Source organism: Oncorhynchus keta, chromosome 9 (assembly GCF_023373465.1).
Source record: "Oncorhynchus keta strain PuntledgeMale-10-30-2019 chromosome 9, Oket_V2, whole genome shotgun sequence".
NCBI classification, from domain to species: domain Eukaryota; kingdom Metazoa; phylum Chordata; class Actinopteri; order Salmoniformes; family Salmonidae; genus Oncorhynchus; species Oncorhynchus keta.
Window position 1 is genome coordinate 40,203,630 of NC_068429.1, and position 14,394 is coordinate 40,218,023.

A 14,394-nucleotide genomic window follows, 5' to 3' on the forward strand; every position below is an offset into this window, starting at 1 on the left:
AAGTGCCTTTGAACGGGGTATGGTCGTAGGTGCCAGGCACACCGGTTTGTGTGTCAAGAACTGCAACACTGTCGGGTTTTTCACACTCGACAGTTTACCTTGCATGTCAGGAATGGTCCACCATCCAAAGGACATCCAGCCAACTTGACACAACTGAGGGAAGCATTGGAGTGGAATGCGTGACACCTTGTAGCGTCCGTGCAACAAATTGAGGCTGTTCTGAGGGCAAAAATGGGTGCAACTCAATATTAGGAGAGTGTTCCTAATGTTTTGTATGCTCAGTGTGTGGAAGATAGTGCTGCTCTATTGTCCAAGTCAAATTTCCCCTCAGGGACAATAAAGTATATCATATCATATATCGTGTTCTTCTCTATAACATGGAATACAAAGTATGACACCAGAACCAACGTTTCATTTAGTTCCCTAACAACCTACTTAAAGCAACAGCATTCAATACTCAACTGAGCTAGAACTGCACATTACTGAACACACCCTCACCCAGAGTACAAATAGTAAGATCATTTATTAAGAGCTTTAACAACATGAATACAAAACACAGTGAAAACTTAAACTGCTAAAATAAAAGGTGGTATGCAGCTGTGTACCGTTTGAATGTCTATGTCGACCTGGACACCATGCTTTTAACAATGTTGATGCTAAACTAGTGGAAAGCTGTGCCTGAACAGAACATACTGGAAGGCTTTTAGCAATGCAACACAAACAAACAGGAACGTAAACAAGGAACACAAACAGCTCATAATGGTCAGTATAGAGGCAAGAGTGCTTTTTCATGCTTGCCCGAGGTGGGTTGTTAGTGAAGAATATGGTGATCGCATACATATAGGTAGGTGCATGGAAACAGGAGTGAAACTGATGTAGACTGTATTTGTAGAGTATTGTACTGCATTACAGGGATTTACATAAATCTGCTAGGCACTTGTTTGAAGATTCTTATTACTTGCCCCAAATGTTTTTATTTGCTATTTACATGCAGAAGTGCCATGAATTGCCTGCATTTCCCCTACACATAGGGGAGGAATCAAAGATCAGTCCTGGAATTTTTTGTATTTTCAAAAAAATACGAGGCTAGCTAAACTTGCCTGATTATAAATACGATAAATTGTCTGTCTTTCACTTAAACAAATCGGGAGGAACCAGAAAGATCCGTTTTAGGCTACTGGAATTATTTGCAGTTTGGTTATTTTCACACAACATCAACAAACAAACATAATTCACCTGCCCAATGGGGAAACCTCAGTGCAGGCTCAACTTGCGTGACTGCTAGTCACTTGCCCAAGGAAATAGGGCAACCCTTGATGTCAAACCCTGGTACTATATATTCTAGATTGTACAGATGCACATCTCAGTTGTGTAGGAATGCCAAAGCATCAGCCACATAATCCTGTGCCAGTCTATAGGTCTGACACAGGTCATTCGTAAATTGAGAAATTAAACAGTTCAACACTTAACTTAAATCTCGGATCTTCAGTTCTGACACGTCAAAATGATCAAAATGAAGAAATAAAAACCCAGCAGAAACCCCATTCTCACAATTGGACTGAGTCATGACATTTCATGAGATCAGAGGAATCAGATGTTGGACAAAACAAATGACAAAAGTGCAGAGAACCAGCTGGTAGTGAACTTCCCACTGATCCAGAACACCTTCTAAACAACTCATGTAAACTGTAGTAACACACATACCTGTACATACAAAAATTGACTGATTTTAAATTTGGAAAAGCCTGCATATTCAAACATGAGAGGTATTTTCTTTCTCCCTCTATCATTACTGTCCGGTTTACTCACGTCCTTATTCCCATGAATCTCTCCTCCTTTAAGGACGTAAACAAGCAGGTCAACCCCAAAAATGTATGTAACGAGGAAGAAGAGCAAACCTCTTTCAAATCAATCATTTTTTTAATTCAGCAAAGTGGGCGCCTTAAAGCAGAGATATACACATAACGTCTGACTTCTTCATCTACAAATAGTGTCTAAGGAGCCAGGGTCCTTTTGCAAAGCACAAACACAGGCACACACGAAGGCACAAAAACGCACGCACGCACTCTCACACTTCAATAATGTCATTTTTGTGGGTCACTTCCGGCATCCCTTCCTCTCTCCACTTCCTAGTTGTGTCCGCTCTACTTCCCCCTTTTGGACCGCCCCCTGCGGCCTCTGCCTATGGCGGAGGGTCCTGGGGCGGGAGTGGCTGCTGCGCCGATGTTGATGCTTCCTTCCTGTATCTCAGTCCTGGTCTCTGGAGGAAGACCTTCTATCTGCTGCTGAGTCTCCAGGTAAAACATGACATCTCTCAGCTGCTCCTGGAGCTCGGCTATCACCCCGTCCTTACGCTCGCCTGGAGGAGGGAGATAGGATGGACTTGTCATTTAGATAATATCGTCATTCATTACACTCCCAGATAAAGATTATGTCCACAAAGTAGGGCTCTAGTCTCCCTCTGACTCACCCGTCTCTCTCGCCTTGCGTTCCTCCTCGGCCAGCTGGGCCTGTAGTTGAACCTGATTGGCTCTCAGACAGCGGTTCATTTCCTGTTCCTCCTTCAGCTCATGACCAAGCTTTGTCACACGGGTCGACAGCTGACCACACCTGGGAGGGGGGGGCACGACATACAGAATGAATATGTACCTACCACCTACAGGTAGATGGTGCTACCAAGACACGCAGATTCTCAATAACAACTTCTCTCCTTTCTCCCTACTACTTTATAGAGAGAATTATGATGTATAGCAATGACTATGTACCTGCAATCCACAAGCAGATTCTAAAATCCTACTGTGTCAGGATGATTGACAGCTGCAGTGTGAGAGGCTCCACCTACTTCTTGTCCATGCTCTGCTTGTCCTTGGCCAGCTCTCCCAGCCGACGCTCCAGGTTATCACAGCGATCTATGGTCTCCTTAAACTTAGCCTTCATGTTGTTGATCTAAAACACACACAGGGCATGAGCGTACGCGCACACCAAGCATACATGAACCACACATTCAGCTGGGCAGATGCGTACACACACACACTCCGAACACATGTCCACACTGTATCAGGCACTTAGGTGAATGGACAGATAGACATGCAGCATTGATTCCTACCTCCTCCGCTGTGTCCTTCTCCAGGTGAACTATCTTATTCTCCCAGTAAATGCGCTGGGACTCCAGTTGACTCGTTAGCAGGTAAGAATACTGCAGGAAGAGGAAAGACAAATCTTCTTTAACACGTGTGTTAACTAACAATAGGTCACACTTTTTGTGCCACATTATGTAACACATCAAACTGTGAGTTGATGTCATTACATTAGAATAAAAAAACAGGGTGTCACACACACAAACTTGTTTTACGATCCTTGTGGGATTCCCGTTCAAAATCCTATTTCCCCCTAACACTTAACCTAACCCCTAAACCAGTGGTTCTCAAACTAGAGGTTGCCTGATATGACTAGTGTAGTTGAAGGAAAATTACCAAAATTATACACCAAAAGAAAATATTATATCGTCTTAGTATCTCAAAATCATTGTAATGTGGTTAACCTTAAAAATCAAAATGAAAACGATTCAGCGTGCCCTTAGATCAGGGAAAAAGGCTTGACTCATTCCCATGATGAAAGGCTAGACCCGCTAGGATATGAAACCACACCATTACAGAGGCTTTGATATTACCGGCCTCAATTGATATGGTGAAAACAATATGTGGGGAGGCAGAGGCACAGAAAATCACATCCATACCTTTGTCAGATATCACTGTTAAACTAGGAATTGATGCTATTGATAGCAAGCAAGAAATAACTGACTGAACGACTCAAACTCCCCAGCTTACGTTCGCCAAATGAACGTTAGCTTTGAGGGCCGAGATGCCCATGCATTGACTTTTGTTCGGGGGATGCTATTCACCAGGACATATTGTTCTGTCTCAGCATGAAATAGGGCACAGAGGATGATCAGTGTGTTGCATGGCCATATTGACAAATACTGATTCCATGGGATCAAATGGTGGGCTTTTTCACAGATGGAGCTCCATCTATGGAGGGAAGGCGGGCAGGCCTGTGTCTCCCTCTGCCATATGGACGCATTGTATGAGGCACCGAGAGCAACTGGCGGGAAAAAAGCCGAGCACAGAACTGGGAGATACACTGCAGCAGGTGACTTTGATTTGTAAACTAAGAATTCTTATTAGAGAGTCTTTCAAAAGCGAACCATGCCCCCTTCCCTCGGCTGTGCAGGTTTCCAACAGAAAACAGCATCAGTAAGTGTCCCACACCAGTGATGACTGCTCACCTCCAATGCTTGGAAGAGCACTTTGGGAACCTACTCTCCAATCCGTTTTGACTGTGATCCTGGCTCAGACGACATGGCGGTAAGTGAAATCGAACAGCTGATCGAGCTGTCATTGTGACTGAATGCTGCAGACAACGCATTCACGGGTCACCATGGAGGAGTTTTGGTTCCTGACTCAAAGTGAATACCCAGCCATCTCACTTAGAGTTTCTCCGGTAACAGTAACAGTCAACCACGCCCCCTGACTTCGAGAAGCTCTGACTCGACATGCATCAAGCACACCCACCTCAATAGTGGTGGTGAGATAAGAGACATTATGTCAAGACTCATTTGAAATTGACTGTCATAGCCCCATATTAAAAGTACGTGATGGTGAGTTGAGGGCCGGGACCATCAGAAATACTGTTCAATTGACTGCCATAGTCCCCCACCCAAAAAAGTTAACATCGGCTGTTGATTACATACTTTTTCCCCCACATGGTTGTGTTCGCAATAATTTTCAGATAACAAAATGGGGTCGTGGGCCCCCCCAAAAAGTTTGGCCCACCTAAAATAGCAAAATGCCCCCCGTCCGATATTTCCTTGTTTTACAGTCCTTGTGAGGACTTCTCGTCCCCACAAGGGTAGTAAAACCAGAAGCACACACACACACCTCTAATTGCAGAGCGTCTATCTTCTCCTCATGGCAGGTTTCTCCTTCACACCCGTACTGAACCATCTTCCCATCAGTCTTACTGGCCACCAGCCTGTGAACGTAGTTATCTACAACATGCACAATCAGTTAAGCACCTTTGCAATGCTACACGCAGCGTTTTATACACATTGGCATTTAAAAACACAGAAGTCTGAACACCCCAGTCTGCTGTACCTCCAGCATAGTCCCAGACACGGTGGTTAGTGAGCTGCATGGCGTACGTGTGTTGCGTCTCTTCAAAGTGTTTGTAGGCATGACGACTGACGTAGCGACCACAGCCAATATGACCACAGATCAGACAGATCCACAGGTTCTGGAGAGGGAGGGGCGTAGGAGGGAAAATATGAACCAGGGGGAGGGTCGTAGGAGGGAAAACGTGAACCGGGGGGAGGGGCGTAGGAGGGAAAACGTGAACCAGGGGGAGGGGCGTAAGAGGGAAACCATGAACCAGGGGGAGGGGCGTAGGAGGGAAAACATGAACCGTGCTAATTTTTTTTACACCAATAGCAACTGTAAATGACAGGAGTACCTTTAGAGGCATGTAAATGTATGTCGTTTTAGTATGTAAATAAGGTTTACTTCCTGTACGCCACATTCAAAGCACTTGTTCTCCTCTACAGGCTCTGGGGTCTGGCAGTACCGACACACAGGACACCTGGAACAGAACAGTCAACACCTTTAAACACACATCAAAACTACCAGCTACCACTTTTTTTTGTCTCCATGCTAAAACACAATGCCATATTGTTCAAATGTGGTGTCAAAAAAGGACCCATTCAAAACACAGGGATAAAACAGCAGCACATGACAGTGATTCACTGGCCAGAGAGAGAGGAAGGATGGAGAAAGAAACACAAGGCCATGTTGTGAGTAGGGCCGGGATGATACCAGTAACGCGATACTCGTTAGTATCCCGGCAAGGAAACAAAACACGAAAACAGCTCTAATGTTGGAAACAAACGTCATTATGTTGCGTTTTAATTTTTGCCATGGAAAAAAAATATTGCGATACTGGTATCGTCCCGGCCCTAGTTGCGAGTTGAATCAGGCCCAATTACTCACGAGGCGTCCTCCCAGCGTTGCAGACACAGGCTGTGGAAGCTGTGGTTACAGAGTGTGGTGAGAACCCCGTTCACTGACTCGTCCATCCTCTCCAGACACACGGTACACTTAGGAAGCTCTGTCAGCTCCATCACTGGAAGACTGGCGCCCTGAAGGTGGGAGGGAGGGAAAGGTTATTATAATCCATATCCTGCGGTACTCTGCTAAGACAGTCTTTAAAAGGACTAGTGTACATACGGCACCTGCTCAGACTTGATGACCTCGGCTCTCTCCACATAGACCAGCTGGCAGACTGCGTCCTCTATGGAGTTGAACGTACGGCCATTACACGCTGTGTAGAAACTATCTGCGTCAGCCTGGAAGGGGGGTGTAGTAGAGAGAAAGGTGAGAGAGAGAGAGACCCGAGTAAATAATTACACAGTTCATAAGCAGACTTTAAATGACAACAAACGCAGTGTTCTATGATCATACTCATCTCACCTGGCTACTGAACTTAATCAGCACCATGTACTGGTTAGGGGTGGGGTCTCGTATGATCTTCATGTGCTCCATGACATCATAAAAAGGTGCCACAAACTTCATGAGGTCGTGACTGGTCATGGTGGAGGGGACGGTCAGGATACACAGCATGGCACTGCGACGCACGTCCTCCGTCAGGGATGTCATCTTACTGCGAGGGGACAGACAGGGGAAACCAAATTGTTTCAATACCAGTGAGATACCTCGTCAATAAATCATATCATCTTTGGTATACTGTAGTCAAAGGGTAGACTATGTATGCATGTACACTGAGCAAAAAATATAAAAACGCAACAACTTCAAAGATTTTACTGAGTTACATTTAAAAATCTGTCAATTTAAGTAAATTCATTAGGCTCTAATGTATGGATTTCACATGACTGGGAATACAGATATGCAACTGTTAGTCACAGATATATATACACACACTGCTCAAAAAAATAAAGGGAACACTTACACAACACAATGTAACTCCAAGTCAATCACACTTCTGTGAAATCAAACTGTCCACTTAGGAAGCAACACTGATTGACAATAAATTTCACATGCTGTTGTGCAAATGGAATAGACAACAGGTGGAAATTATAGGCATTTAGCAAGACACCCCCAATAAAGGAGTGGTTCTGTAGGTGGGTACCACAGACCACTTCTCAGTTCCTATGCTTCCTGGCTGATGTTTTGGTCACTTTTGAATGCTGGCGGTGCTTTCATTCTAGTGGTAGCATGAGACAGGTAGCATGAGACAGTCTACAACCCACACAAGTGGCTCAGGTAGTGCAGCTCATCCAGGATGGCACATCAATGCGAGATGTGGCAAGAAGGTGTCTGTGTCTGTCAGCGTAGTGTCCAGAGCATGGAGGCGCTACCAGGAGACAGGCCAGTACATCAGGAGACGTGGAGGAGGCCGTAGGAGGGCAACAACCCAGCAGCAGGACCGCTACCTCCGCCTTTGTGCAAGGAGGAGCAGGAGGAGCACTGCCAGAGCCCTGCAAAATGACCTCCAGCAGGCCATATTCTATGGATTACATTTTGTTAAAATCCTCCAAGTCCTGGTCTTTATTGGTCTAGGTTTTGTGAGAAATATAAAGGCAAAAATTTCAAAGATTTGACTGAGTTACCGTTCATATAAGGAAATCTGTCAAATGAAATAAGCGCGGCACATCTCCTTCTCATAGAATTGATCAGGCGGTTGAATGTTGTCCCACTCCTCTTCAATGGCTGTAGGAAGTTGCTGGATATTGGCGGTAACTGGAACACGCCATCAATCCAGAGCATTCCAAACATGCTCAATGGGTGACAAGCATGGTGAGAATGCAGGCCATGGAAGAACTGGGACATTTTCAGCATCCAGGAATTGTGTACAGATCAATATGGGGCCGTGCATTACCATGCTGAAACATGAGGTGATGAATGGCACGACAATGGGCCTCAGGATCTTTCCGGCTATCTCTGTGCATTCAAATTGCCATCGATAAAATACAATTGTGTTCGTTGTTTGTAGCTTACGCCTGCCCATAACATAACCCCACCATGGGCCAACTCAGCAAACCGCTCGCTCACACAACTACCCAGTACAGTTGAAAACGGTATTCATCCTTGAAGAGCACACTTCTCCAGTGTGCCAGTGGCCATCGAAGGGGAGTATTTGCCAACTGAAGTCGGTTATGACACGCCAAACTGCAGTCAGTTCAAGACCCTGGTGAGGACGACGAGCACGCAGATGGTTTCTGAGATGGTTTCTGCCAGCGTGTGCAGAAATTATTTTGTTGTGCAAACCCTCAATTTCATCAGCTGTCCGGCTGGCTGGTCTCGGACAATCCCGCGGGTGAAAAAGCCAGTTGTGGAGGTTCTGGGCTGGCGTGGTTACACGTGGTCTGCGGTTGTGAAGCCGGTTAGATGTACTGCCAACTTCTCTAAAACGACGGAGGCGGATTATGGTAGAGAAATTGAGATTAACTTCTCTGGCAACAGCTCTGGTGGACATTCCTGCAGTCATCATTCCAATTGCACGCTCCCTCAAAACTTGAGACATCTTTCGCATTTTGTTGTGTATCAAAACTGCACATTCTAGAGTGGCCTTTTATTGTCCCCAGCAAAAAATGCACCTGTGTAATGATCATGCTGTTTAATCAGCTTATTGATATGCCACACCTGTCAGGTGTATGGATTATCTTGGCAAAGGACAAAGGCCCACTAACAGGGATGCAAACTAATTTGATCACAAAATTTGAGCGAAATAAGCTTTTATGGAACATTTCTGGGATCTTCTATTTCAGCTCATGAAACATGGGAGCAACACCTTACATGTTGCGTTTATATTTTTGTTTAGTATGTATGCATGTATACACAGTGCATTTATAAAAAAAATACATTGACATAAGTGTTCAGCTCTGAGACTCAAAATTGAGCTCTGGTCCATCCTGTTTCTATTGCTCATCCTTTAGATGTTTTTACAACTTGATTGGAGTCCACCTGTGGTCAATTCAATTGACTGGACATTATTTGGAAAGGCACACACACACCTGTCTATACAGAGTTCCTCTGTGGAGATGGGAGAACCTTCCAGAAGGACAACCATCTCTGCAGCACTCCACCAATCAGGCCTTTATTGTAGAGTGACCAGATGGAAGCCACTCTTCAGTAAAAGGCAAATGACAGCCCATTTGGAGTTTGCCAAAAGGCACCTAAAGGACTCTCAGACCATGAGAAACAAGAATCTCTGGTCTGATGAAACCAAGATTGAACTCTTTGTCCTGAATGCCAAGCGTCACATCTAGAGGAAACCTGGTACCATGCCTACGGTGAAACATGGTGGCAGCATCATATTGTGGGGATGCTTTTCAGTGGCAAGGACTGGGAGACTAGTCAAGATTGAGGGAAAGATGAACAGAGCAAAGTACAGAGAGATCCTTGATGAAAACCTGCTCCAGAGCGCTCAGGACCTCAGAATGGGACGAAGGTTCACCTTCCAACAGGACAACAACTAAGTACACAGCCAAGACAACATAGAAGTGGATTCAGTACAAGTATCTGAATGTCCTTGAGTGGCCCAGCCAAGAGCCCGGACTTGAACCCGAATGAACATCTCTGCAAGGACCTGAAAATAGCTGTGCAGCGACGCTCCCCATCCAACCTGACAGAGCTTGAAAGGATCTGCAGAGAAGAATAGGTGTGCCAAGCATATAGTGTCATACCCAAGAAGACTTGAGGCTGTAATCGCCGCCAAAGGTGCGTCAACAAAGTACTGAGTAAAGGGTCTGAATACTTATGTATAATAATGATGGTCATTATGGCCAAACATTTATATTTTTGTTTCATCAGACCAGTGGACATTTTTCCAAAAAGTATGATCTTTGTCCCCATGTGCAGTTGCAAACTGTAGTCTGGCTTTTTTTATGTTGGTTTTGGAGCAGTGGCTTTTTCATTGCTGAGCGTCCTTTCAGGTTATGTCGATATAGGACTTGTTTTACTGTGGATATAGATACTTTTGTGCCCGTTTCTTCTAGCATCTTCACAAGGTCCTTTGCTGTTGTTCTGGGATTGATTTGAACTTTTCGCACCAAAGTACATTCATCTCTAGGAGACAGAAAGCGTCTCCTTCCTGAGCGGTATGACGGCTGCATGGTCCCATGGTGTTTATACTTGCGTACTACTGTTTGTACAGATGAACGTGGTACCTTCAGGCAAGGTTGAACCAGACTTTTGGAGGTCTACAATTTATTTTCTGAGGTCTTGACTGACTTCTTTTGATTTTCCCATGATGTCAAGCAAAGAGGCACTGAGTTTGAAGGTAGGCCTTGAAATACATCCACAGGTACACCTCCAATTGACTCAAATTATCTCAATTAGCATCTTTGAAGCTTCTAAAGCCATGACATAATTTTCTGGAATTTTCCAAGCTGTTTAAAAGGCACAGTCAACCTAATGTATGTAAACTTCTGACCCTCTGGAATTGTGATACAGTGAATTATAAGTGAAATAATCTGTCCATAAACAATAGTTGGAAAAATGACTTGTGTCATGTGTAACCGATGTGAAATGGCTGTTGTTGATGTGTGCAGAGGGTGCCTGGTTCAAACCCAGGTAGGGGCGAGGAGAGGGAAGGAAGCTATACTGTTACATTGATGCCGTTGACCCGGATCACTGGTTGCTGCGGAAAAGGAGGAGGTCAAAAGGGGGGTGAGTGTAACCAATGTGAAATGGCTAGCTAGTTAGCAGTGGTGCGCGCTAATAGCGTTTCAATCGGTGACGTCACTCGCTCTGAGACCTTGAAGTTGTGGTTCCCCTTGCTCTGCAAGGGCCGCGGCTTTTGTGGAGCGATGGGTAACGATGCTTCGTGGGAGGCAGTTGTTGATGCGTGCAGAGGGTCCCTGGTTCAAGCCCAGGTAGGGGCGAGGAGAGGGACGAAGCTATACTGTTACACATGCACAAAGTAGATGTCCTAACTGACTTGCCCAAACTATAGTTTGTTAACAAGAAATTTGTGGAGTGGTTGAAAAACGAGTTTTAATGACTCCAACCTAAGTGTATGTAAAATTACGATTTCAACTGTATGCATGTATGCATGCATGCATGTATGTATGTATGTATGTATGTATACACACACACACACACACACACACACACGTGTATATATATACACACACACACGACATTTAGCAGCCGCTTTTATCCGATGGGACTTAGTCATGCGTACATACATTTTACATATGGGTGGTCCCGAACCCACTATCCTGACATGGCCAGCGCCATGCTCTACCGACTGAGCTAGTCTACTAAATGACTAAAATGTTATTGAAATATAAAGCCAAGGGTTTTCGACTGAGTGTTGCATATAGCAGTAGACACTCACTTGGTCTTGTAGAGGTGCATGATGCCGTGGACTATCTCCACTGAGGGGTTTCCACTGAAGAAGGAGATCTGGTCTGGAAGATGCTTGGAGGGCGAGTCTGGAGCCGTCTCTGTGCCATCGGCACTGTCCTCTGTAGTGCCCTCATTAGGGTCCCTCTCGTCTGGTTGATTCTCTAGAGGGCGGGCTCCTCCACCCTCCTCTCCCTCTGCCCCAGTCTGCTCAACCTTTCCTTTATCTACAGAGGAGAGACGAGGTTTAACTAGAGACTTCTGTTCCTTTGAAGACTGACAGACGGATATTTACAGCTGTATTTTCTTTATGAAATCTCAGAATGTCATAACACATCCCAACCCTTATTTAAAAAAAACACTCAACATTTATTACAGCATTATTAAACCCCAACAATCAATAATACATTGGTGTGTGTACAGAATTGCATTAATTAAATATGTAATCCATATAGCTATACACCCTCATTTTTTACCAGGGTTGGGCGCGATGGTCTCGATGACCATGTCTCCCATGGCTCTGCTGCCGATGTGCTGGTGTAGGACTGCTGCTCTCTCCAGCTCTGTCTTCCCACTCAGAGAAAGCCTGGCTGAGCCCAGAGCTTTCTCCTGCAAATCCTCCTCTGACATATCCTCAGCTACAGGGGCAGAGAGGGGGACAGGTAGAAAGAGGGAGACTAGACAAACACAAAGCATCAACTTCTGGAACGATACAATACCTATTATCATCATCCAAAACAGTGCGTGTATGTGTGTAGATAATTTGCCATAATGGCTGAGTCACTGAAGTTACTCGGAGCCAAATGTGTTCCAGAAAACGTAACCTGAGCAGGTCTCTACTCCTTGGAGGGGAGAGTGTCTTGCTCTGATGCTGAGGCTCAGAATATTAAATGTTTTAGCCTAGCTAGTTCTCATGCTCCTAGTCCTCATACTCCTGTGAGGAAGAGTGCAAAAAAAAACATTTGTCACTGTGGACTAGCTAATTAACAGTTGCTAGCTAACTAGCTCCTGCTAGTATCTAGCAAGTTGTTGACGTCGATAGTACATCTGAAATGATTAAACTCACCGGCGGTGTATTGGAAATTCCGTGGAGAGAGAGACTGGTCTGCGAGCTCCAGACGGATAACGACCAGTGATACACTCATGTGTTATGAAAGAATGACGATTCTTCTCTACGAAAAACCAAACCAAAACAAAGACTGTCTGACAGCTAGCAAGTTACAGCTAACCTAGCCAGCAGCTACTTACGTGAGTATCTAAGTTAACAAGCCAAATGTCTGGTTAAAGAGAGGGATAAATTATGACGTTTAACGAAACACCAACATGACGACTTTTTAGCGATCACTCACATACCACTGAATTATCAAAATATATGTGTTTCAAGTATTCACCATATAGCTTCGAAAATGGATCTGACCCCGTGAGGAACTTCTTCCGGGTTATTAAACTGACGTCATGATAAAAACTGTTTGCCTAGGTATAATAATAACTAAAACACTGGAACTGCGTCCAAGATATCCGACCGTTGTTTTCAAGTTAATCTACTCACGTTCACATACACCGATTCATGGTATCGACTAGTTACCACAGCCACAAAGTCCAAATTGGCCTATTTCGTTAAAATGAATGAAAACAACAATTAATTTAAAGTTAGGCATACGGTTATTAGTGTGGTTTGGTTTCAAATCGGATCTTAAGAAGATCAATTATTTATTTGTGGCTGTGATTATGGATATACTGACAAGATACAAAGGGCGGCGCACAATTTGTCCAGCGTCGTCCGGGTTTGGCCGTCATTGTAAATAATAATGAGTTCTTATTAACGGATTTGCCTAGTTAAATAAGGACTACATAAACAAAATACATGTTTCTCTGCCCTATCAATGGAAGTCGTGGTCCACAAAGCGGCACGACGGGCTGCCTAGCCCCTGCCTATCCTTTCTTTGGATTGGTGGATACATCTTATTAGAATTTGTTAAATATTCGACGAGGGTTGTTGACGCCTTCATTCAATGGCAAGATAGCCTTATAGTATGAATATTCATAGCCATCTCGAGACAACTCTGAAATCAAATATTTTTTTCTCAAAGTTGCCGGCATGTCACGTGTCCTACGTATATCAATCACATGTATTTATAAAGCCCTTTTTCATCAGCCGATGTCACAAAGTGCTGTACAGAAACCGAGCCTAAAACCCCAAACAGCAAGCAATGCAGATGTAGAAGTGTGTGGCTAGGAACAACTCTCTAGAAAGACAGGAACCTAGGAAGAGACCTAGAGAGGAACCAGGCTCTGAGGGGTGGCCAGTCCTCTTCTGACTGTGCTGGGTTGAGATTATAACAGTACATGGCCAAGATGTTCAAATATTCATAGATGATCAACAGGGTCAAATAATAATAATCCCAGTGGTTGTAGAGGGTGCAACAGGACCCAAGATCCACAGATAACGCTGTACAGTGCATATAAGTATGCCCCAATGCAATTCTGAAGTCTAATACACACACAGTGCGATTTCAACAGATATGCACTTTTTTTGTGTTCAAATTAACTAAATTCCAAAGTTGTTTAGCATTATATAGTCCAATTGTGGTACTGTTCCACTATTTCTATCTGTTTGCATCAGTTTCAATGGAGGACATTTATTTTGAAAGCGAACTGCTGAGTCCACTATTGTTGCTCACACTTTAATTACAGTTTAGTCATTTAGCAGATGCTCTTCTCCAGGGCAATTTACAGGAGCACTTGTAGCGTTAAGTGCCTTGCTCAAAGAGCACATCAACAGATATTTCACCTAGTCGGCTTGGTGAAAAACCAGTTACTGGCCCAATGATCTTAGCTACCTGTGAGTTCAAGACACAGGGGTGCCAATATATGCATTTTTTCCCCCCATACAACTTGATTTTATTTTGAGTAGGAAAGCAGCCTAAACGAGAAATAACTACCAATATTGGTTGTAACCATCGGAAAGCCACCT

At 44.3% G+C, this 14,394-nt stretch overlaps 1 protein-coding gene across 2 annotated transcripts; it reads right to left on the reverse strand.

Moving 5' to 3' along the window:
- Positions 1-504: 504 nt before the first annotated feature.
- Positions 505-13,080, reverse strand: LOC118387782 (BRCA1-associated protein-like). Of its 2 annotated transcripts, none has more exons than XM_035776486.2 (14): positions 12,812-13,080; positions 12,487-12,592; positions 11,897-12,058; positions 11,413-11,647; positions 6,522-6,711; positions 6,284-6,397; positions 6,042-6,190; positions 5,559-5,634; positions 5,154-5,292; positions 4,938-5,047; positions 3,107-3,196; positions 2,843-2,946; positions 2,471-2,610; positions 505-2,359 (listed from the first exon to the last, which is right to left on the reverse strand). In XM_035776486.2, exons 2-14 carry the CDS (start codon positions 12,563-12,565, stop codon positions 2,145-2,147), a joined length of 1,803 nt encoding a protein of 600 aa, XP_035632379.1. In that variant the 5' UTR covers positions 12,566-12,592; positions 12,812-13,080; the 3' UTR covers positions 505-2,144. The 2 variants fall into 2 exon arrangements, with proteins under 2 accessions (XP_035632379.1, XP_035632380.1); XM_035776487.2 differs by adding an exon at positions 12,140-12,354 and having other exon boundaries at positions 12,487-13,079.
- Positions 13,081-14,394: the final 1,314 nt, after the last annotated feature.

Bases quoted from the DNA above. Each gene is read 5' to 3' on its own strand.
- LOC118387782 (XM_035776486.2), bottom strand. From the start codon at position 12,565: ATGAGTGTATCACTGGTCGTTATCCGTCTGGAGCTCGCAGACCAGTCT. The intron at 2,947-3,106 runs GTAGGAATCAAT...TGTGTGTTTTAG, and splicing joins AGAAGGACACAGCGGAGGAG to ATCAACAACATGAAGGCTAA. The intron at 2,611-2,842 runs GTAGGTGGAGCC...CCCCCCTCCCAG, and splicing joins AAGCAGAGCATGGACAAGAA to GTGTGGTCAGCTGTCGACCC.